Consider the following 24,716-nt stretch of genomic DNA (forward strand, 5'->3'; position numbering starts at 1 on the left):
CAGGTCAGAACTCCAGTGAGTGAATCAGGCAGCATTGCGCTAAATGCCATACAAACATGGAGTATGAAAGGCGTCTCTGCCCCTAGAGCATGTTTCTTTCCAGATGTTTAGAGAGAATTTCCCAAACTGTAGGAAAGCTGAGGCTTATGGCAGTTACAAAATGTTTGTGAGCCAGCGACTTTATGCTCGTGTGCACATGATTAATGTCTGACATTTCTATAAATTTTACATCAGTTTAATGTGAGTAGATGATAAACTAATTGAGACATGTACAAGTCTTTGGACTATGCCTAGGCTAATGAATCCTAGTGAGGCCTCTGGGTTCTGCTATCCAAAGAATATTAAATAAAATATAGCTGTATTTCATTGATGTAACTGTATGTGAATTGTGACATGAGGCCTGACTAACACTCATTTACCTAAGAAATCTGCAGCTGACTTTGCTGTGAAAACCTTTCTTGTGTGTTGGGAACAATTATACATCCAAGATGGGGATGCATCTAGGGGAATTTCATCACATCAGAACTGGTTTATCCCTGTATGTGCACTCAGTTTTACAAGTGGGATTCACTCTTGCCCTCCAGCACAGGGGAGTGTCTCTGATCTTTGGGGACATATTCCTCCTCTCCTATCCCCCAGGATGTCCTGGGGAATGAGGAATGTAGAGCTATGCCCTACCCTATGCATCGGAAAAAATCATCCTCTGTTGCGAGTATATTTTTAAACAATAGCAATTTGATTCATGTGACTTTGTGAACAGCACTTAATAGGTGACTGGTTAGCTTACCACAGGAGTCCCTCCAGGCTGCTTACCCCCCGCTTAGAAAAGAGCTTGACATATGGTGTGTGTTCCACTCTGAGGCATAGGAAAGGTGATGCCAGGAGAAGAAAATAATGGGGTTGAGAGAGTGCTGTGCTGGAGGGTTTGTTCAGCTGCCTTGGCACTGCTTCTCTGGAAGCTGAAGTGGGATTCCACAGGAAATGCCTACAGGTCACGACAGTTCAGACTTAATGACTCCAATTTAAAATAAAGGTCTAATTTGGTAGGAGCTGCCTGCCTACGGTGTTTTGCTTTGGCGCTCTTTTCATATTAAGGCCGGCGTCACCCTCCTGCTCCACTTATCAAGGGACAGTTTGAGTAGCAGATTTCCCCTTTTTTCTACCCTGGTCTAAATGGGTAACTCCCCTCGCCCCATCCTAGTCAGGATAAAGGAGGAAAAGACATGAGCTCTGTCTCAAAACTATTTCTCTGTTCTTCACCCTGATACTTATTCTTATGTAGGACAAATATTGGCCAGTGTTTATAAAATGATATAGTGCATTGCATTTTTCATCTGGGGATCTCGGAGCCTTTACGCAGTTTCTCAAAATGTGTCTGAGGGACACACAGATTGAGTAAAATTTCCAAAAAGCTCCCAGGTCACTTAGGAGCCAAGTTCCCATTTTCAAAAGTGACTTAGGCACTTAGCTGAAGTGCAGCTTCTAAGAGTAAATCTCTAGTTCTTTCCATTAGACAGCCCCCTCCTTGCCTATTAACACCCACCTATGCATCATCTTCCAGACAGCGTGTTTGACATTCATGGAGAGAGCCATGTACTGGTGCCACCTGAGGACCTTCCTTACTCTGTTTTTCATTGTTGCCTTTATCGTTTTCCTCGGGGTGGGCTTGAATTACTTCAGACCAATGGGCATTTGTTACGAAAGTCAACTCTGTATTATTCCGGCCCTTGCCCCTGGAATCATAGGAAGATTAGGGTTGGAAGAGACCTCAGGAGGTCATCTAGTCCAACCCCATGCTGAAAGCAGAACTTTCCCTAACTAAATCATACCAGCCAGGGCGTTGTCAAGCCTGACCTTAAAAACCTCTAAGGAAGGAGATTCCATCACCTCCCTGGGTAACCCATTCCAGTGCTTCACCACCCTCCTAGTGAAATAGTGTTTCCTAATATCCAACCTAGACCTCCTCCACTGCAACTTGAGACCATTGTTTCTTGCTCTTGTCCTCTCACCCATCCCATTCCCTTTTGCTCTTCAGAGACACATCTTACTTATTTCAACTAGGAGTCATAGAAGTAGTACCTCAGGAGCTCACAGGGGAGAGTTTCTATTCTTTCTACTTTCATATTCCCCCCCAAAAAGCAGGGATGCATCATGTCCTGGACCTAAGGCAACTGAGCAAATTCATGCGCAGACTGTGTCAGAATAGTGATACTAGCTAGCTTCCATTGTCCCGTCTCTAGGAATTCAGCATTGTTTTTTTGTCTCTTGACCGTCAGGATGCTTATTTTCATATAGCAATTCATCCAGTCCACAGAAATTATCTCCAGTTTACAATGGGACACAACCGCCACCAATACCTTTCAGCCTTTCTGCAGTCCCAAGGGTGTTCACAAAATGTTTGGTGGCAGTAGTGGAAGTCTGTCTGAGACAGCAATGCATAACCATGTACCCATTCTTGGACAACTGGCTTCTGAGAGAGAAATCCCCATAGGGTGTATCCAGTGCCCTGCCCACACTCCTCAGCATATTCCATTTTTAGGACTGAGTGAGAATGGACCAACTTCTGTTTGTGAGGTAGACAAGCTTTCGAGCTTACACAGAGCTCTTCTTCAGATCTGTGAAACCTACTTAGTGTGTCACAGCTAAATATAAGGTGGAGCAGATTGTTTAACATAAATAGTTAACACATTTCTAGGGGCCATTAAAGGTGAAGTGGCCCATTAATACCCCTCCATTTATGGGGGGGAAAGGAAGTAAAGAGGGGGAAAAGACAGCTTGGGGGGAATTTAGTGGGTTATTGATTGTTATAATAAGCCATAAATCCAGTGTCTCTGTTCAGGCCCTGATGTTTAGTGTCTAGGAAAGTTATAAATTTAAACTCCCAGGCTTGTCTTTTGAAGGTGTTATGCAGGTGTCCTTGGAGGATGAGGATTGATGAGGTCAGATATAGAGTGTTTGCTTTGTGAAAAGTGTTCAACCACAGGTGAGAGGGCACTTTGTGCACTGGTTGAGGTACACCGTGTGTTGTGATAGGAATGTGTGGAATCTATGGATCTTGAAAGGTGAGTTGTAGAGGGGCTGTTGATCATTGAAGCAGTGGTGATATGTCTGCAGGTTTTGCATCTGTTCTGGCAGGATCTGGTGCTGCTTTGAGTTGGCGTATCCTTGTCTGTGGGGAGCTTGCTTCTGATGGTCAACTTGGAGAAGTTGGAGGGTTGTTTGAAGGCCAGAAGAAGAGATCCAGAAAAGATTTCTTTTCCTATCGAGAGTGGGTTGTAATTGTTTAATGATACCCCATATGGGTTCCAGTGTGGGGTGGTAGGTGACAACTAGGGGTGTGCAGTCAGAAGGGGTTATATTTCCATACCAAAGCAAGTTCTCTCGGGCTGTTTGGGTCATACCTCATTTCTGTCCATAGAATGTATAGGGGCTCTTCTTGATTCTAAGATGGAGGCATATCTCTGTCTAGACGGGTTTCAGATCATCACATCCCTAATGTCCAACCTCGGGGGAAGCCCTACAACAGCAGCAAGAATCTCTGAGAGACAAGGTGAATGAGGTAATATCTTTTATTGGGCCAACTTGTGTTGGTGAAAAAGACAAGCTTTCGAGCTTCCTACAGTGCAAACATCAAACTATTACGTAACGTGGCATCCTGCACTTTTGCCAGACTTTGCCTCTTCCTTCTCAGGAGCTGCCTGAGGTCTGTTTTCCAATCAGCTAAACATCATAAGTACACTTATCTTGTGGTACAGACTACTCCACCAGCTTTTCTGGACTGTTGGACAAGGCCCCAAAATGGTCTGCAAAGAAATATTCTGCACTCCTCCTCCCACAGTGACCCTGATTATAGATGTCTCTATAGCAGATTGGGGGACCCAGCTAAAACACCTAGATTCAAAGCATGTGGTTCTGGAAAGAGTCTCCCTCCCCCCACATATGGTTGAGATGAATGGCTCAGAGTCCCATCTGGAATTCTGGGTGATTTGAACTAGCCTGTGAAGCATTTCTACTGCTTTGAAAGGAACCATAGTGGTGCAGATCCTGACAGACAACCCCTCCACAATGTTTTATATTAACAGGCAAGGGGGTGCCCTTTCAATTCCCTCTGTCAACCAATCAAGCCATCTTCATGGGAAAACTTACATGGCTCTTCACCTACTGGGAGCAAACAACAATTTGGCGTATTACCACAGCAGGCAGTACTCAGCCATTCATCTCAACCGTTCATGAGGACTCAGTCATTGAAAGACTCCATGCTCAAACCTGTATTCCACAGATGGGGCTCCCCCAGAATTTAGCTGCACCACCAAGAACAAATGTCCAGTATTCTGTTCCAGAGCAGGCACCAGTGCAGGCTTCTTCCAGGATACTTTCTGAACCCCATAGTCTCAATCTTCTCTGTGCCTTTGCTGCCATTCCCTTGATACCCAGGATCATAAGGAAAATCAGGTAGGATGTGGTCACAGTAGTACTCAGAGCCCCTTACTGGTCCAGATGGTATTGGTTCACAGACCTGCTGCATTTGTCCACATAGCTATTGAGATCTCTCACCCATCTCCTAGATGTGCACTCTCAGAATCAAGGACAAATTATCCATCCAAACCCAACATCTTTACATCCGATGGGTTGGAGGTTTGGTGACTGAGCACTACAGACAGGGATTTCTCTGTAGAAGTCCAAGAAAATTCTAATGTAGAGCAGGAAGCCCTTTTGAGACCAGATCAGTCTACAATTCAAAGTGGAAAGGTTTTTCCATCTGGGCTTCATGACATGGTTTCATCCTTTTAAATCCTATTCTCAGGATTTCAGACTACATCTTCTTAAGCTATCAGGCCTCCCTATTAATTCTGTCAGGGTCCATGTAGATACAGTTCCGCTGGTTTGAGAGTTCACTTCTTCCTGGGACTTTAATGTAGTTCTTATGGGCCTCATGGAACTCCCCAGTGAACTCTTATCCAAGTACTCTCTACACCATTTCATTCTCAAAACCACTTCTGTGATGGCTGTCCCTTCAGCCAAAAGAGGTAGCGAGATTTAAACATCTTACAGGCTTTCAGGCCAGAAGGGACCATCATGATTATCTAGTCTGACCTCCTGCACGTAGCAGCCCATGGAGCCTCACCCATCCACTTCTGTAATAATCCCGTAACCTCTGGCTGAGTTACTGAAGTCCTCAGATCCCATGGTTTAAAGACTTCAATTTACAGAGATTTCACCATTTGCCCTAGTTTAAACCTTCAAATGAACAGTGCCCCATGCTGCAGAGGAAGCATCAGTAGCAAATACCCCTTCCACTCTTTTCCATTGAGATAAGGTGTGCGGAGACGTCATCAGAACTTTCTTACCAAAGTGGTGTCTGATTTTCATTTAAAGCAAACCACTAGCTTCACTGTTTTCTTTCCTCAAACCACATTCACACCTGCGAAAAATCAAGCACCATACTTCAGATATTTCCAGAGCCCTTCTTTATCAGTTAGCCAGGATCAAGCCATTCAGGAAATTATCCCATTTATTTGTGGCATTGGAGAAGGCTGTGAAAGGTCAGGCCATCTCTTCCCAAGTATTATCCAAGTAGATCACTCAGTGCATCACAATTCATTACCAGCTAACAGATATGCCCCTCTCTTCAGGCAGCATCAGAGCCCACTCATCTAGAGGCCATACAGTCTCCTCTATGTGCCTAATAAATATTCCGTATCAGAGTTCTATAGGGCTCACATACAACTTTACTAAACGTTACGCCCTGGATTTAGCAACTAGATCAGAGGCTAAATTCAGGAGAGTAGTTCTTCTATCCTTATTTAGTTAGCTGCAGTAAGACTCCTCAGACCTATGTCCTGTTAATCTAGGAACAGCTAACTAGTTGTCACAAGTAGGATCCACATAGACAAAGACTCAAAAACTAGAGGTCGTTTACATAATGGTAACTGTAGGTCTCCAAAGTGTTTCACCCATGTGGATTTCACAGCCACTCTCCATCTCATCGCCTTTATTATCCCACTGTCTGGGATTTTGAATTAGCAATAAATCTGAGAGATGGTCAGGGCCACTCTACTTACATGCCCTTGGGTGAGGGGGCATGAGGACATGCAGGACACAATCACAGCCCCAGTGAACAGTGCTGGTCAAAAGATTCCAATCTTGCATGCCTGAAGTGCATGTGCACCATAAGAGGGATCCACACTGACAAAATATCTCAAAGGACCACAGTTAATGTACGGAAAGTACCAGGTCAGTTTGTAAAGTGTTTTTTGTAGAACATGATGGAGGCCTGTGGGACTGAGCCTGGTAAATTGAGATGTCTCGTCACTTCGATATACCACATAAATACTAACCAGACTGCACTGGAGACAATGAACCCCCACTTCTTGTTGATTTATGCAGCACTGATTAAAACCATGTGTGCTTTGATCTCCCACCAAGAGACAAAGGACCATGGGGCAGCCATTAGCAGTAAAGAGCAGGATTAAGCAAATGCATAGCAGGGACACAAGGGATTACAAGAGGGGGAGAAAAGAGTTATCATTTGTTTAATTGGGACAACCAGATTTGAAAAGCCTCACCACTGCAGATTCAAGGAAGAAAAGAATTGACTATCAAGGAACCAGTGTGTGTGGAAACTAGAGAGTAAGCTTGCCGCTTCATAAGCACTTGAGGCAAGAGACACAGGGAGCATTCTGCATGTCTTGAAGCAGATGAAGATGGGCAGATTGTGATTACCAGAGGGAAGAGGACTAGGAGGAATTCTGCATAGCTAGAAGAATCCAATCATTAGCAGGTCCTCCGTGTGGAATCTGCGAAAAATATCTCTGAAAATCCAGCTGGCTGAATGAAATGGAAAGCAGATGGGGTGTACCTGAGTGTGGCTGCTCAGCTCAACCCACAAGACAGTCATACTTGCCCACAAAGATATCTCCAACCATCCAGTGAAGACAGACAATCCTTGTTTGGGATTCTGTACTAAGAATGAAAAGAATGTTTTCTACAAGGCCCAGATGGACAATAGGATGGTGTGCTGTCTTCCTGGAGCCAAGACATGAGATGTGACTAAAATTGGATAAGCTTCTGAAGACGATAGTGGATATTGGCACTAATGACACTACATGGCAAGATACCTCACAGATAGTAGATGACTTCCAAGAACTCAGAAGGATGCGGAAGGAGAAGACTGTCCAAGAGCTCTTCTCTGAGATCCTTCCTGTCCCATGAACAAAGGAAGACACAAGGCAGAAGATGTGAACTGCTGGCTAGGTAAGTGGTGCAAAATTAGAGGGGGTCTGATTTTGTGGAACATTGGTCCACTTTTCTATGAGAAGAATGAGTTATATAGTTTGGATGCCCTCTTCCATCCCCGTAAAAGGGGAATCAATCTTCTAGGGCACAGGCTGCTAGACTAATCAAGAGGGTATTAAACTAACAACAAAACGAGAAAATGAAAAGGGAGAACAAACGTGAACTCACTTAGGATAAAATCAAATTGATGAGACTAAAATTAGTTAAGTCATCAAGGGACGTGATGAGAAGTTATTTTCTTGCCTATACACCAATGCGAGAAGCCTGGGTACTAAACAAGAGGAATTGGAATTGCTCATTTTTGCACATCGATTCAGCCTAGTTGGTATTACTGAAACTTGGTGTGAAGGTTTGTGTGATTTGAATTGTAAAAGGCAATTATTATAACCTAATTAAGAAGTATTGTGTGGGCAAAGAGAGAGAGGGAGTAGCACCCTGTCAAATATGACTTTGCCTATTTCTGAATCATTGGCGCTTGAAAGCAAATGATCTTGAATACTTATAGGTCAATGTTCTAAATTTAGTACAGTGCACACACTCTTTCCTGGTGTCCTAAGTCCACTTCCTTTTGTCTCTAATATGTGACTTGGGAATTCTTATATTCCAGCAAAATAGTGCAAATGTCCCAGAAGATATTTTAGTGTGACATCAGGGTTAAATGGCAAGTTCTTGGAACCTTTCCATTATTGCTTATATCGCATCTGAAATATGTGAGGCAATTTGCAAGAAGACCGGGCTCCTGCCTGAGAAGTGAATACGAGAGAGGAATTAAATAAGTTATTTTCAAAGTTAAATAATTATCTGTGAATGAATCAGAGGCAAAAGCAAGGTCATTTTGCCCTAAACTTGCAATGCTTGAGCTGCATCAACTTCAGCTGGTCTTTTGCTAAGGCATTTTATCAGTTCATAGTTACCACCAAACCATCTGTGGCTTCATTCCTAAATGCCACTATGTGATTTTTGTGAGCTGTCGCTCAAGAATATAGGGTATTTAGGATTTATTAACAGATAACATATTTCTGGTCTGACATGGTATCTTCTGTAACCCTTTGTATTTTAATAGTATTTGAACGGTACTATAATGAACAATAAGTTTATAAAATTCATTATCGTCTTTTGTGGTATTAGCAAAAGTCATGGGAAATTACTTTCTTAAGTGTGAGCTTTTATTTAAATTTCATATATTAAAACAGGACAATATTTTTCTGGCCTTTAGCAGGGTGTACAGTATGTTTGTGCAGTGTCGGCATGATGACAGATCACCCTGGTTTGGCATCCATTAATCCGACATACCCCTTACTTTAAAAACACAAGCCACACCTGACGCATCTCCTTGCCTTCACAGCTTGTGCAGATTATTATAAATACAACCCATTTGGAGAAATCCTGCAAGTTCCTAGAAGAATTCATAACCAATATCACCAATGTACTCCCGGAGACTGTCCATACTACCAAACTCTATGGCACTACCACCTTCAAGGTGAGAAAATCATAGTAACTTAGGGGTGTTTTGTGGATTATGTCTGGCTATAGATACATCATTTTGTGAGTTGTGCTTGCTCCACAAATAATCTTGTGCTGTGAAATGTTTGGAAATGTCCACACTAATCTTTTTAATTATTTTATAAAGTCTATACAATCCTTTCAATACGTGTTTTTTTTCAAATTATTGTAATACTGCTTTCTTTAAAAACAAAAAAACCCGTCGTCAGCAATTTAGTATTTATCATCAACCCTATAGTAACAGAGCAGCAAGGAAAACAAGAACAAATGAGTCACTTCCAGATTAATCACATATATAATGTTCCAAAAGGTAGGGTAGAGTTTTTCCTCAGTTTGTGCACCCAGTGCATGTGACCGACACAAATTCCTTTTTGCCGTAGCATTCTAAAGCTGCCAAACTGAATCATCAATAAGCGTTTGCCACTACCAAGGCATTTTATCAGCCCCTAGTGCCCCTAGCGAACAGTCCTTCATACAAGCAAATGTTAGGACGTATACTACCACACCGAAAATACATGGATGGATTAGCTTTTGAGAACAAAAATTACAGATAAGTGACTTTTCCCCAAAGAGCAAAGCTACCCAGGCCTGGGCTTTCTCTGTGAAATGGTGAACTAGTATCAATAGGGTAGTAGTACAGGGAAGACAACATGCAGGATGCTGGAAAAACATCACTGCCATTTTTTTCATTCATACCGTAAAGCAGCAGCAATCTGGAGGTTGCTGCTGGGTTTGGTTTTCCTGCAGTACGTTAGCCATGGACGCAGCTGAGCTAATTTGACCATGTCCGCCAAATTTCAAGCCAACATTCTCTTAGATCACAGCTTTCTGCATTTATTCTTGAGAGCAGTTGTTTGCTTGACAGTTCTCTTCGCCGTAAGTTTACATAGTTGTAGTTTTTAAGCTATAAGAAGACTGTAACCATAATAGAAATCATAGAAATGTCAGGCCGAAAGGGACCCTGGGAAGTCATCGAGTCCAACCCCCTCTGTTGAGGCAAGACCAAATAAACTTCAACCATCCCTGACAGGTGTTTGTCCAACCTGTTCTTAGAAACCTCCAATGATGTGGGGGTTCCACAACCTCCCTTGGAAGCCTGTTCCAGAGCTTAACTTTTAACCAGTTCTCATCCAGACCAACGTTCAATATAAATAACCTAGGTATAACTACTGAGCATAGATTCTGCTAATGCATTTCTCTACATGGCTGTTCCAGAATATTATTTCCTTGTGGATGGAAATCTTTTGCTAGGTGCAGGTAATAACTGGAAGGACTATGTGTTGCATTCAGAAATTACTATTTTTCTGTGAACTTAAGAGACTGAAATCAAGCCCACATTCCTGCTTTGACTTGCAAGTAAATAGCATTGTTGCCCAGTTAGAAAAGGGAACAGAGCCACTAATGGGAGAATGCAAAAGCATTATCAGCTAGACTGGTAGAAAAAAGGATCTCCTGCACAACGTGTAGGACTGAAAAGGAAAGCCAATGAGGAACAAACCATGAATGTGACACCACATCTTGTTACTTTACTAATGTAGAGTGAGTTGAACTGGTGCACAGTACTGCATGCTCTGTACACTAAGTGGGCCAGTTTCATTCCCATGCCATTTTAAGGAGTATTCTCTTGTTTCCCAGGATGCCCGCCATGCTGCAGAGGAAGAGATTTACACTAATCTGAACCAGAAGATAGACCAGTTTTTGCAGCTGGCAGATTATGACTGGATGGTCGCTGAACCGGGCAGCAAAGCCAGCGATTACCTGGTAGATCTCATTGCTTTCCTGCGCAGCACCTTTGCTGTGTTCACACACCTACCTGTAAGTGACAGTGGTCTCTTTCTTTGAAAACTGGGAGTGCCTGGGGGTTCTCATGCTACTGTAGAACTTTACCTCTGAAGTGTAGTGTAAATGATACATTGTACTGTTGTCATGAACAGAACTGATTTTTCAAATCAGGCATTTCAAGTGTTACCAGAAGCCAGGCTCCCTCAAGGAGCTCCCAAAACCTCTCCTTAAAGACTGAGAGAAACATGCAGAGCTGTTGATTTAAAAAAATACGGTAAGGGATATAATTAACGAGGTACTCAGTTTAAATTCAGTTGTAAGTAACTGGGGTATAGTTTTATTTTATTCAGTGTTAAGTGACTATTTTAGCAAAAGTACCACATTTGAGAATATATTTTGCCTTTGAGTTTTTCAGTTGCATATTTTGTAACAATGTGCTCATAATGTCACCACTTCAAAATATAGCTCTGCATCAAATAGAAGAGAGTAGCTTTTTCTCTGTTTACAGTACACCTGCATTTACTTATTTCTAGAAAAATCATCCCGTTATCCATTGAATTCTGTTATTAACCTGCTAGAGTATAATAACCTATATAGTAAAGTATACTTAATAATCAGGCATTTTCACTTATCCACAAAGAACTCTTTTCTTGTTAAAATTTATTTTGGGTCTTATGGATTTATCCCTGTTAATATTTTCCATCAGTAGAACTTTGAAATGTCAAAACCATTGAAAAACCTATTTCTGTTACATGTGGTTACATCTGTTCACCCTTTCATTTTACTACTTATTCACTCTGGTAGCTGCCCAACTCAGTGGCATCTGGGCACATAGTTTGTTAAATTTCATCGGCCGTGTTATAGACTAAAAAGGCTGACTCTTAAGCATTTGTAGTTCTCTCTGTCTTAACTTCATCCTGCTTGTTCATCTCTCTAACTGATCTACTACAAAAGTTTTAGACCACTCGTCAGTGTCATTTAGTCAATATTAAAGCCAAAGCCTTAATGGTACCTTTTTGAAATCCTGCGCCTATGGCATCTTGACTCCCATAAGGGTCCTTGTTGTGGTGTCTAGAAGATTAGACACGTGGGAAGGAATTAGTTCTGATTCCTAGGGATGGAGAAACAGCCAGAGGCATGGTGAGAAGGATTTGTTCCAGTTAATCAGATTTGAAGACACCACTGTGAATGAGGTGAGAAAGGGGAACGTTAAGCATTGCAACTAACTTTGGGGGGAGAGATTGGGCTGTGGTGGAGAGAGACTGGAGATTTTCACCCATCTCTTCCTTTTGGGTCATCTATGTTTCCATCCCATATTGCAGCGCAGATAGGGAAGTGACGTGTCCGTGGCCAAACAGGGACTTGTGTCAGAACCAGGCTTAGAATTTGGAGATTGCTGGCTCCCATTTGGATTCTTTAACTACTAGATTTCTTCTTACTAGAGATCTGAGTATAAGTACAGTGACCTCTACCATGGGTTGTCATCAGGTTTTGAATCTGGACTGTCAGCCCCATAGCACACACCTCTACTGATTGAACTAGTGGAGTAATTTAGTTAGCTGGTAGCAGTAGTAAGTTTTTGCTGGGTAGAGATGGTACAGTAAAAAGTAAGAAGAACTCAGACTTTCTCAGTTTATTCTGGATGCTTTATTGGTGTTTTTAATGCATGAGCTCCTGGGGTGAAAGAAGAGGCATGTTTTTGTAGGAATTTGGGAAATTTAAATACTTAAGTGCCCACAAAATCATTGCAACATATTCCTTCCCCTTCAACCCTTTCACACACGCCCCCTCCAGTGAGAGAAACTCCCTCTTTGTTCATCTTCAGCTTCTGTGGTGTCTTGCTGTAGACCTGATTGACAAGGTATCTTTTCACCGAAGCATTAATCATGGCTAACGCAAGGCTGTGAAGAAGGAAAGACATGCCCGCAGTGATTTATGAGATAGACCTGGAGTGATTTATCTTCCTTAAGACATTGTTTCCTTTTCAAATTAATCAAAATTGTTTTGGGAATAGGGAGGGTATCTGCTTATTCCAAAAAAAGATTGAGGAGGGTAGAAGCAACCTCTCTATCAATCTGAGATATGTAAAACTACCCAACTGCTTAAAAAGTCACTCTGCCTTTCCTAATAGTGATGATGCCAGGCAACAAGTTAACAGCATTGAGCCAGCACATATATAGCACCTTATCCTCGAAGCATCATACAAAAACGAATCCTCACAACTGCCCTATGGAAGTATGGGAGATAGTTAATCAGATCTAAAAGTGTGATTTGTAATGCTGCAGAACTGGCTTAAATAGTTTGTAGGGGGACGTGGGTGTGGAATTTTTGATATTTCAAAGCTATGTTCTTTACAGGAACAGTGTGAATGTGCACTCATTCTAAGTTGCTTGAGGGTTCCTCCGTGACTTGTAGCTAATGTTAAAGACACGGAGAATTGTGACATTGTATACATCCTCATTTGTTTTTTTAAAAAAATCTTTAAAGTATATTGACTCCATTGTTAGCCTTGGTCTCTTTTCTCTCCCATTCTTGTTGGGTTTTCCTGATTGATCCCAGAATTTTGTTTTGTTTCTAAGTGTATTTTTTATTGTTTTCAAATAAAACAACTGTTATGCATGAAAGAAATCCCAAGTCTAACAATATAAAAGCAGTATGTAGAAGCAACACCAAAGCAGTATGTGCTTTGTAGAAAAATATGGATGAAAGAGAAAGCAACTAAATAAAAAAGATGAATTATAGGTATATATGAGAGTATTGCTAAAGGAATAATAGAGCCTTTCACCCCTAGCTTGTTGGTTTGAATCCAGTCCAAGTCATTAATGACTGAGTATTACTACCATGGGATCAGGGCTGGCTCCAGTGTTTTTGCCGCCCCAATTGCCATGATAATAATTTTTTAAAAAAGCCGCGATCAGCGGCGCCTTGGCAGCAGCTCTGTCACCACCTCTTCATTCTTCGGCAATTCAGCGGCAGGTCCTTCCCTCTTAGAGGGACTGAGGGACCCGCCGCCGAAGATCTGGGCGTGCTGCCTCTTTCCGTTGGCCATCCCAAGCACCTGCTTGCTGCTCTGGTGCCTGGAGCCAGTCCTGCATGGGATGAGTGTTGGTGCATTGTGTGAAGAGAGTTTGCAGTCTCAATTTTTTCCCCCCAAATTACCACTATGGCTGCACACTGTTAGCTGTTTAATAAGAGAGGTAAAAGATTGAGTGGCCGTGGAGAGTGAACTATCCTCTTACTGCTAGAGATGGCCCTACAAAACAGGATTGAGACATATTGAGGGAAGAGCACCGTTTCCCTGGCCATCTTGTTCCTGTTCTGTAGTTCCTTTGTTTCCCAGAGTTGTTAATCAAGCACCTTTCACAGTTACTGAATTTATACAATTAAAAACATTACAAATATTATCCACCAATTTTTTTTAGCTTTTCAAATTCAGTAGAAGAAAAATCAACATCAGTCTCTGGAAATGACTAATAGCAAGAGACAGGTTAAATGGTAAGCATTCAAGTCGCCTTGAAAATTGTCATGAAAATTTACCAGCCCACACTCAAAAGCAACTTGCCTGCCTTTCATCATGATGATCCTAAATAAAAGTCTAATGTTTTTTGCTTTCTTATCAAAGAAACTCATCCTGGGCATGCAGAATTTTGCCAAGACTACACAAAAATTAACACAAAAAGGAGCAGCAGACCTGAAGTATAACCTTGAGACAAAGCCCTGGTCCTGCAAAGACCTATTTACTTGCTTAACTGCATGCAAGTAGTTCCATTGTCTTAAATGGGACTGTTCCTGTGTATAGAAGTCACTGCAGAGTCAGGGCTCTAAACATCCAGCAGGTCAGATTTACTTGCAGAACCGGGTACCTCAAGTCAACATTTCTGCTGAAAAAATTAAAATGATAACTCTGAACAGTATGCAGGGTAAATTTTGGTCTGAGAGCTGAGCTTTGGTCATGCAATTCTGATTTGAATCCACAAGAGACCCTAAACTTTCATGATAGTTGTAAGGTAAAATTTTAATATTGAACCAAAGTATTACAAGTTAGTAGAATTTAAAAAGAACTTTGAAAGTCTCCTTTGTTCTCAAACATTCAAATGGCAGTTGTATTTTCCAGTTTCAACTCTACAGTGTCAGCTTGGACTTCACAGGGGATGATGGGAGGGAAGTGTCTATTGTAGTTTCTACTGAGTCGTCATCTCTCATGATTGGATAAGAGCGAAACAGTAACAGATATTTCTCAGGAAAATGGCAGTTTCCTTAAATTCTGAATTCCCTGGATTCTGTTAGGTTTTTTGCTCTCATCCTTGACAGCATTTTGGCTTTAGACGTAGATTTCTATAGCATCGATTAGTGTATTGATGGCTAGGACAGACAGGGCTGCTTAGGGAAGGACATATTTGCATTTCTTCCTAACATTCTGCTAGTTTGGGAAGATGGCAAATGCAGGGCTGCAAATTGGAGCCAGGACCCGCCAGCATGTCTCTAGCACATGTTGCAGGGTGAAGAGTTCATGGTTAAGCCATTGAGACTCTGGCACATAACACCACAGCACAGAACTTTCATGGTGGTTTAGAGCCACAATTTAAAAGTGGTCTGCTAAGTGCACTAAGCAGCTTAAAACAAATAATACATTATTGGAAATAAAAGCACAGCTAACATTTGGCCCTGAGGCCTTTCCTTTCTGAATTAGCAAGTGCAAAGTTACTTACAATATGCTGCCTGCCTCACTGTTGGTAAGGTAGTGCACTTGCCTTCTGTAAAAGTTTAAATATAATGCTTTGCTAAAAAAAAAAAAAAAAGGTAGCTTCCCTGCTCTTTAGAGAGCACAGGGCCACAGTTTAAATAGATTAATATTGTGTGCAAAACACTTTAAAAAGAATGAATGAAAAAGCCTTTTGTCCAAGATGGCTGATGGTTGTTTTTATTTCTTGTTAGACAAGCTAATGTAAATCGCATTGACAAGGCTACTCCAAACACACTGATTTGTTGACTTTAAGACTTTCAAAGATGGAGGGTTGTGTCAACACCTACAATGAGCTGTCAGGTTAACAAAGCAAGGATGTTTTTTTGCTGGGGGGCGGGGAGGGGAGTTGGGGAAAGGGGTGTGTTTTGTTTTTATTTTAAGTTTCCTTTAATCCTCTGTTAGTCTTGTATCTTGATAACCTCCTTTGGAAGGTAATCAGTTGAGGCCAAGAGGTGACAGTGACCTGGGAAAGGGAAGTAATCTTTCAGCAATCGTACAACTGTAACCTCTCCAGTCTCAAGCAATTCAGCATGAACTCTTTGCACAGGGAGGCTTTTCCTGTGTGTTTATTTTTGCCAGATGGTGAACACAGATTTCAGCTGTAACTGTGTAAACTCTATGGATTCTTTGCTTGGGAGGCTTTGTCCAGTGCCCCATTAGCTGTATCGACGTCTCTTTGCAGTTGCAAATAAACTCAGTGATCCTGGCAGTTCACATGTTTTGTAGAGAGAACTTTAAAAGAGAGGTACATTTTTCTTGTAAAGAAAATGGTTTCCTATGTTGCTTTAGCAGATGAAACATTTCCCCCATAACATATTGAAGGAAGGAAAACAGTGCATGGAAGTAAATACAGGACAAATCTGAGTTTTATTGTAAGCATAGCCTTGACTGCCTTGGTCAAGAAAGATGCTTATCTTATGTTGTCCCGATGGAAAATATCTGACATGAAAACAGAATATGAGCACTAAAAACTTCATTATATTATAGCTTAATACTGAGATAATAGTGAGATCCTGAGATAAGAGTGTCAATTTAAATGTGTGTGCAGTTCTTTAATATGCTGTCAAGTTCTTGAAGTGACAGCTTTAGTGAGAGTCTTGTTTAAAGAGTAAACTTTGTTGTAGGAGATGATCACAGTACTCCTGAACTGCTCCCACCTCACTATCATTCACACAGTTACTTTGCTCTCTTATGCATTTGATTTAAACTCCCTGTGTTGTCCTCTGTAGGGGGATGTAGATGTCCATTCTACAATGTCGGTGAGTATGACTGTGTGTTGTTTGCATTCAGTATGTTTTGCTCGCAGTTCAAATATTAGAGGGTTATTTGAACCAGAAAAGGTCTGTATTATGGGAGGGGTGAAGATAACTAGAAAAGCAACCTAAGTCTTAGTGTTTCAGAGTAGAAGTTTAACCCTTTTGCTACTGCCAGAATGTATGCATTTTCCTCCATTTATCATAGAAAGTGAATAAATAGAGCGTGTAGGAGCCCAGAGAAGAAACAGGTTTCCTGACCTTCAAGGCGCTCTCGGTTCGGTAAGTGTAGCATTGACACTGCATCTTTTAGAAAGAATACTCTACAGTGAGCTCTCACATAAACCCAATCTGCCAGGATCCCTTATCTGCTTCAAAGGCCGCAGCAGCCCTTCTAGCCATGGAGAACTGCCTAGGACTTCCTCCAAAGCCCACTAGCACTGCTCAGAGAGCAAGAACCAAGCTTTATCCTGGGCCAATATCCCCAGTATGACAGGCTGAGGCAGTGCAGTATACTGGCACCAAGTGGCAGGGTTGAAACAACCTTACGAAAGATGAACACGTCTCAAATTGTTGAACTAATGAAGATCTACATTTAAATGCTGCCTTTTGTTCCAGTACATCATAAATAATATCATAGACTTAAAGGTCAGAAGGGACTGTTATAATTGTCTAGTCTGACCTCCTGCACGACGCAGGCCACAGAATCTCACCCACCCCCTCCTGTGTCAACCTCCTAATCTATGTCTGAGCTATCAAAGTCCTCAAATAGTGGTTTAAAGACTTCAAGGTGCAGAGAATCTTCCAGCAAGTGACCCGTGCCCCATGCTGAAGAGGAAGGCGAAAAACCCCTAGGGCCTCTGCCAGTCTGTCCTGGAGGAAAATTCCTTCCTGACCCCAAATATGACAATCTGCTAAACCCTGAGCATGCAGGCACGACTCACCAGCCAGACACCCAGGAAAGAATTCTCTGTAGTAACTCAGATCCTACCCCATCTAACATCCCATCACAGGCCATTGGGCATGTTTACCGCTAATAGTCAAAGATGAATTAATTGCCAAAATTAGGCTATCCCATCATACCATCCCCTCCATAAACTTATCAATATATGTATATACATAGTGCTATTGAAATGCAGTCACCTCTGGGGTACACTTATTGCCTGCTACCCCTTCTCAATAATGGGGAGAGGGGTCATTTAGCCAAAGAAACTGCGGCAGATTCCTATGACGAAAAGTATCATGGGGTCTTTAATCTCCACTTAGCAGACTTGGCCTTTGTTTTTAATATCTTATTTGAAAAACCCTCTCCCACATACACTGTAATCTGCATGTTTCTCAGTATGTATTTACCTCATACAGCTGACCGGCGGAGTTGACCCTGCTGGGTTTTGAACCTATGGTTCCACAGAGTCTAGATATTCCCAACCTGATGCTTTAGACTACTAAACCTTGCCCTCTGGTTATAATTCTGGAATATTTTCTCAGTGAGTAGTGTAGGCTCTTGATGTTACGATCACACTTTTTTGGATTAGGGCAGTTAGCACAAAGAAAGCAAAGCAGACCTCCTGGACCTGCATTCTGGTTCAATGGATGCCTCTAATTGTTGTCATTTATGCTTGTTTTCACGTTCAGTAGAAAAACTAAGACATTTTCATGGATAGATCACAAACAAAATACATTCTAGCTGCCTTGTTTTTTTCTGTTCCAACGTTTGCAAGCCAAGGCACATGTTAACAAGTGCACCTCATTACTGTAGGCACAATTCTGCCCTACTCGGGCTCTCCGGTGTAAGATAGTACACATTAAGCTGTAGTATTTACCCCAACTGTAAGCTTCTGCATTTAACCCATGCTCTTTATTAAAGCTGCCTGTATTGACATTTCATGATGCAGTTGGGTGCACATACCCCCTTTCCTGGAAACTGACCTTAGCTATGTCTCAAGTGCTTTCAGCCTTCAGATGCCTGGGGGTTCCTAAGTCAGCGCGTAGGTTTCAAATCAAGGCCAGCTTCTGAAAAGAAAGTGGTTTGTTAAGCAGTTTGAGACTAGATTCCATCAAAGCGATGGCTCAATTCCTGATTCCAGTCCCTCATCCTTTGCATCAGCAGGGACTCTGATTGCGATGACCACTGCATACTCTACCTCTGCAGGAGACAGGTGCCTCTGTGATGACAGTACTCTCTCCCTTCCTATGAGATTTAATAAAGCAGTGCTGGTTATTGTCTTGTTTTTGATCCAGCCTGAGGTTATCCTCAGTGCGCTTAAAGGGACAAGAAGTCCAACTTCTGGCTTTTCAGGACTTCCACTATTCAGAAGCCAGATGTATTTTTTTCTTTAAATGTAATCCAGTGCTTAGACCGCTATAGAATCAGCTTCCTGTGGAGAGGGGCGCATTAGTGTCATTAAGCTAAATCGGTGAAAAATAAGCTTGGTAAGTCCCCTGCAAAGTGTGAGGAGTGAAGGAATGCCTTCATATGGTGGGGCTTTACTAAACTGTTTTTAGTTGATTTGTTTTTAACTGTCACTGATTTTTTTTCACTGTAACCCTCTAATTTTTTGTTCTGTAGGTAGTTTGAACTAATAGATCGAGCAGATCACTAATCCCAGTGTGCATTTTTAAAATTAATGATTTTAAAATAAAATCTGATAGCGCAATGTTGCAGCATTTCAGAAATCCTGAAACCGAGTTTAAAGGTGTCTGTGGACAATAGTCGTCCCAGATAACAAGGTTTCCTCTTGTCCGTCTGGATAGACAGAGAGAAACCATGTTTTAACCTAGGTACCAGCTAGGTTTACGCCATGGTTTCCATAACATGGCTAGAGCATGTTTCTATGGACAGAAAAAAAGATGAAAATTAGAGGTTCTATGTAACTTGTCTGGGACACAAAGACAAACATGGCTATATTGTAGTGAAGATGAGACAATGCAAAGTTTCTGAAATACCATCCATGCAGTCTTCAGTATACTCTTTTCTGTGTGTCTCCCTCTCCTGGCTTGATTCTTCTCCTGTTCCAGTCAGTGCGAAAACTGTCATTGGATTGAATGGGTGCAGGACTAAACCTCCCATGAGTTTGGACATACTGCCCCTGAAGCCCAGCCAGACGTGGGAGAATGAGATTGTGAACTGGAACAGGATCACTTACATGGTTGTGCCCTGCTGGGCTGCTTCACCTGTTTTGCTTTGATGTGCATGTGTTACTGGTACTTTACTGTCCTTATAAAGGGTTTTTGAAGTCTAAAACCTTTAGAAGAATAAGTATAAGAGGGGCAGTAATGTTTGGTGTATGTTGTTATCCAGGGACAAGACTGACCTTTGGTTAACCTGGGGAGTGCTGGTTAACTAGAGGCTGGGTAAAAAGAGTTATCTTATAATTACATGGTTTCTTGTGTGCTCTCAGTACTTTGAAAAGTAATTGAAGCCGAAATACCCTGTGCCATAAATCCTTTAAACCAACATGTTCGTATTCACCTAGATGTCACTTGTTTAGTTACACTGGCTATGTTTGGCTTTGGGTTCGCTTCACAGACTTGGTTTTTAAAAATTACTATGTTATACTTGAAGTTTTGCAATAGAAAAACCAGGCCTATGAAACATCAAAATTAGCAATAGAAAACCCATCTCCAGAGGTAAGGGAGTCAAACATGCTTGTTGTTTCCTGCTCCAGATTTCCAGTGCACAGCTTCCAAAAGCCTTAATGGGAGTTGAAGTGTTTTCCCTTTAGGCTCAAATTTAAGTGAAACAATAGACTTTGCAATTATACGCTTTTCTCTTATTTCATGCACTCGCCACATTAAATCTCATAAGACTGCCCTTGTGCATGTGAAAAGGAATGCTGATTAACACCACATCTGCTTCAAAAACCCTAGCTATCTTGCTGCATGTAACCACAGGAGCAGCCCAATCTGCTTTAGAGGAAGGAGCACAGTCTTCAAATGTAATAATTTCTCTTTGGTGTTTCTGGAATCCCTTTTCACAGTATTGTCACAGAAATTGCACTAAGAGTTATTAGTTTGTGCTATTTTAATTTCTTCTTTTCAACAACAATCTGAGTGATCAAGTACTGTAATAGTCAGCACTATAGAAATGACTGTGATTAATTATTATTTATGGAGCACTATAAGTGTGCGTAGCTTTTTTTAAAAAGTCTATTCTTAAGAGACATAATAGAGGGCAAGCATGGTGCTTACGTGAAGGACCTTTGTCATTTTATTTTGCGAGTGGTAATAAATGGAGTGAATCAAGCTAAATTCCAAGTCAAATACCTTCGCCTCCACACTTACCAGTGTAACTTTTGCATGTTTTAAACTGTGTTTGAATTGACATACTTGTTTCTTATAAAAATGTAACATGAGTCTAAATGTTATGTGCCGGTTGTATTGTTCACTGATCCTTTACACCAGTTCTCCTAACCCTTCTCAGAGGGAAATTCTGTCAAGTGGGAGTTGATGGATCACAGGATTGGAAATGGAATACTGGACTTGTTTGCTTCTAAGTCACTAGTTTGAGTCTGGCCTCCATCAGTGACGTAAGTCAGGTCTCAGTCCCATTCCTAATAGACATGTGCTCATCACAAAACCATGTTGCCCACTTTATAACCATCGCAGCAAATAGTCAGAAGTCTAAATACACATAGAGACTGAAGTAGTCACATTAACAGGGGTAATGTATGGAGAAGCTTGTGCCACTTCACGTAAAGTAGCTGCTGTGTGGGTGGACACAGAACGTCATTATCGAGTACTGTCAATCTTTCACATAATACTTAGTTTAAGATCATTTCGTAAAGTTGTTGCAGTTTTTTTTTAATAATATATTCCTGCTGGTTTGTCAGGATAAACTGTCTGCCAGTTAAGGTAATAAACGTTACTTTTTTAAAAATAAACATGATCTGAGCTCTCTGAGTATACATTAAGGGAAAAAATCCACTTCATCAATTTTATTTCCGATATGGCAGCTGTTTCGTATTTAATGGAAAATCTTCCTTTTTCGAATGGAAAGAATACTACTCCAAAAGCAAATACAGAACACAGTAAAAGTCGCAAAAAAGCATCATGAAAATGTCATCTATTTTTCTGGTTCTAGTGGTAATTGGGCAGTGTGGGTGTTTCTATCTAAATGCAAATGTCAACATCTAGGAACAAAGAATTTAGGTCATACTTACAGAATGGGGGACTGTCTCCTGGGAAGCAGTGACTCGGAAAGAGATTTGGGGGCCGTGCTGGATAATCAGCTGAACAAGTTCTGGATAATCAGCTGAACAAGTGCTCCTAGTGCAATGCTGTGGTCAGAAGGGCAAATGCAGTCCTTGAATGTATAAACAGGGGAATCTCAAGTAGGAATAGAGAAATTGTTTTACCTCTGTATTCGGCATTGATGTGACCACTGCTGGAATCCTGTGTCCAGTTCTGGTTTCCACAGTTCAAGAAGGACTGGATAAATTGGAAAGGGTTCAGAGAAGAACCACGGGAATGATTTAAAGGATTAGAAAACTTTCCTGATAGTGGTAAACTCAGGAGCTCAATCTATTTAGCTTAACAAAGAGAAGGTAAAGGGAAGATTTGATTAGAGTTCATAAGTACCTACACAGAGAACAAAAAATTGATAATAGAGGACTCTTCTATCTAGTTGAAAAAGGTATATAACATGATCCAATGATTGGACAATAGAGCAAAACAAATTCAGTCTGGAAATAAGGTGTACATTTTTCACAGTAAGAGTAATTAACCATTGGAACAATTTACCAAGGGTGATAGATTTTCCATCGCTGACAATGGTTAAATCAAGATTGGATGTTTTTCTGAAAGATCTGCTCTTAATTTGCGTAAGTTCTCTGGCCTTTGTGAAACAGGAGTTGGATTAGATCACAATGGTCCCTTCTGGCCTTGGAATGTATGTATGGGTCTGATTTGTTTCAAACCATTTGGAAAGTCTCACCCAGTTAGAAAACAAAAGGGAGTCTAGTTGAACAGTGGAAGACTTCACTCTCCTAAATATTTTCCATAGTGTTAATGGGATTGAGAAGAATTGTAGATGGCCTCAGACTTTCCGTATGTAAACAGACTCATTAAATGCAGTCTTTTTTTATTTGAAATGCTTTTCAGTCATAGGTGACTGGAGACCCCAACAGTTGAACCTTCATGTTTCTCCAGTATTTCCCTGGCACCTTCATCCAAAAATCTCAAAGCACTTGACAGACATGAATGAATTTAGTCTCTCAGGTCCTTAGTGGAGCAGGGTAAGTGTCCCCTCTATAATATGAGTGAGCAAGATGATGCACGCAGAGGCTATATGTAGTGAGTCTGTGGTGGAGCCAGGAATAGAATTCCTGTCTGCTGAGTCTGAGACAGGAGCCTTATCCACAAAACCTTCCTTTCTTAAGTTTTGTTTGTGTAAGAATTTAGTGCTATGGAAAAGTGTCATTGACAGCTCATGAGATAGAAATCCCTTATTTCTCCACAGTCCAGTTGATAGCATGGAGAATAGGCAATGCGAGTTTCCTTCATGTTGCCATGGCAACGTGTGTCAACCCTGTTCTGGAGGCACCACGAGAGAAGGGAGTTCCATTGCCATAGCTTGCTGAGTCCTTAGCATCTCTGCTGAGACTTGCATCGGGAGTGTCAGTCAGTGCCAGTTGTGATGTAAATGCTTCCAGGTCCCATGTCTTATAGTCAGGACAACAACACTTACCTGAGAAAATGGGCTCCGTATGTTAAATTTTAAATCCATCCTCATCCACTGAAACAATGAAACTAAAGTCCCTAGTTTTATAGCTCCCAAGATATAGTCAAAAGAACAGGAGTACTTGTGGCGACTTAGAGACTAACACATTTATTTGGGCATAAACTTTCGTGGGCTAAAACCCACTTCATCGGATGCATGCAGTGGAAAATACAGTAGGAAGATATACACACATTAGGTGCACAATTTACATGCCTGATGTTTGTTTTAAAAAATCATCCCTTTGTTTTTTTAGATGAAATTAGAGACCATAGTCAAGTAGTTTACTTTTATATGTCTGTGTTTGCCTGTAGGTCACTGGTTTTTACTGAGCCTAAATTGATAATGATTGAAAGTTATTTCTGCTAAAGAAATTTTTTAGTTTAAGCCCGCATCATACTGGGTAGGTCTCCAGATAGGTTGCCAGGTTGCCCCGAGTTCTAATGGGGGTGGGGAGGAATTGCATATGTTTGGAGGTATCTTTTCAGACCTGAGATTACATCTGAGATTTATTGCCAGGTTAGTGGGAGAAAGTTTACACTGGAACTGATAGATAAACAGAAAGCTTAATTCTCCACTTTTGTCTGTTTGGGATAGTCTGTGGGGAAAAAATGCATTTCAAAGAATGAGTCCTAAGTTTTGATACATTAGGATCTTAACATCTGTGATACTCTTCAATACACAGATGGCAAAAGTGAAGCAAACTGATTAAGGAGTTTGCCTGTTATGTGTATCAAAACCTAGAATAGAACCAAGAGCTCCAAGCCTTGTGCTCTAACCCTGAGTCATTGCTTCATCCTTAGAATGGTCCCTCTGACGTTAGCATCTATGAATCTATATACAGTAGTAAACAAAAGCACCGGAGGAGGATGTGCATAGAGGGGGTGAGGAAATCAGTATTTGCTAAGAGGAAAAATGTCATGTGGTTCTTGTAGCTCTTTTCTCTACCATTTCCAATTTGTCAATGAAGTCCTTTCCATGTCTCCCGTCTTGCAAATGTGATCCCTGTTTTCTGTTCCTAGATGTATGATCATGCATTTGATTGTATTAACACATATGTGGCTCACATGAGCCCATCTTACCAAGTGATCCAGATCAGTCTGTACAACAACGCCACTAATTTTTGTATCACGTGCAAATTTTACTAGTAATGATTTCAGTTTTTCTTCCGAATCATTGATAAAGATATTGAAAATAGCACTCGGCAAAGAACCGATCACTCTAACATTTCTCCGGAAACATCCTCACTGGCTAATGATGCCATATTTACAATTACTCATTAAGATCTAATGATTAGCCACTTTTTTAAATTTATGTAATATAGTCTATATTGATTTTATACAGTGCTGATTTTTTATCAGAATATCCTGCAGGATTAAGGCATATGCCTTATAGAAGTCAAAAGATGATATATCACACA

General features: G+C 41.2%; 1 protein-coding gene across 3 annotated transcripts in view; it reads left to right on the forward strand.

Moving 5' to 3' along the window:
- EXOC6B (exocyst complex component 6B) overlaps positions 1-24,716 on the forward strand; it is a 379,256-nt gene that overhangs the window by 216,335 nt on the left and 138,205 nt on the right. For 2 of the 3 annotated variants that reach the window (XM_075066684.1, XM_075066686.1), the window contains exons 16-18: positions 8,642-8,776; positions 10,435-10,614; positions 16,555-16,584. In XM_075066684.1, coding sequence (XP_074922785.1) covers positions 8,642-8,776; positions 10,435-10,614; positions 16,555-16,584 — 345 coding nt within the window. The remainder of the gene's footprint in view (positions 1-8,641; positions 8,777-10,434; positions 10,615-16,554; positions 16,585-24,716) is intronic. The other variant, XM_075066685.1, reaches the window with a different exon arrangement.

Source organism: Chelonoidis abingdonii, chromosome 5 (genome assembly GCF_003597395.2).
Source record: "Chelonoidis abingdonii isolate Lonesome George chromosome 5, CheloAbing_2.0, whole genome shotgun sequence".
Lineage (NCBI taxonomy): Eukaryota > Metazoa > Chordata > Testudines > Testudinidae > Chelonoidis > Chelonoidis abingdonii.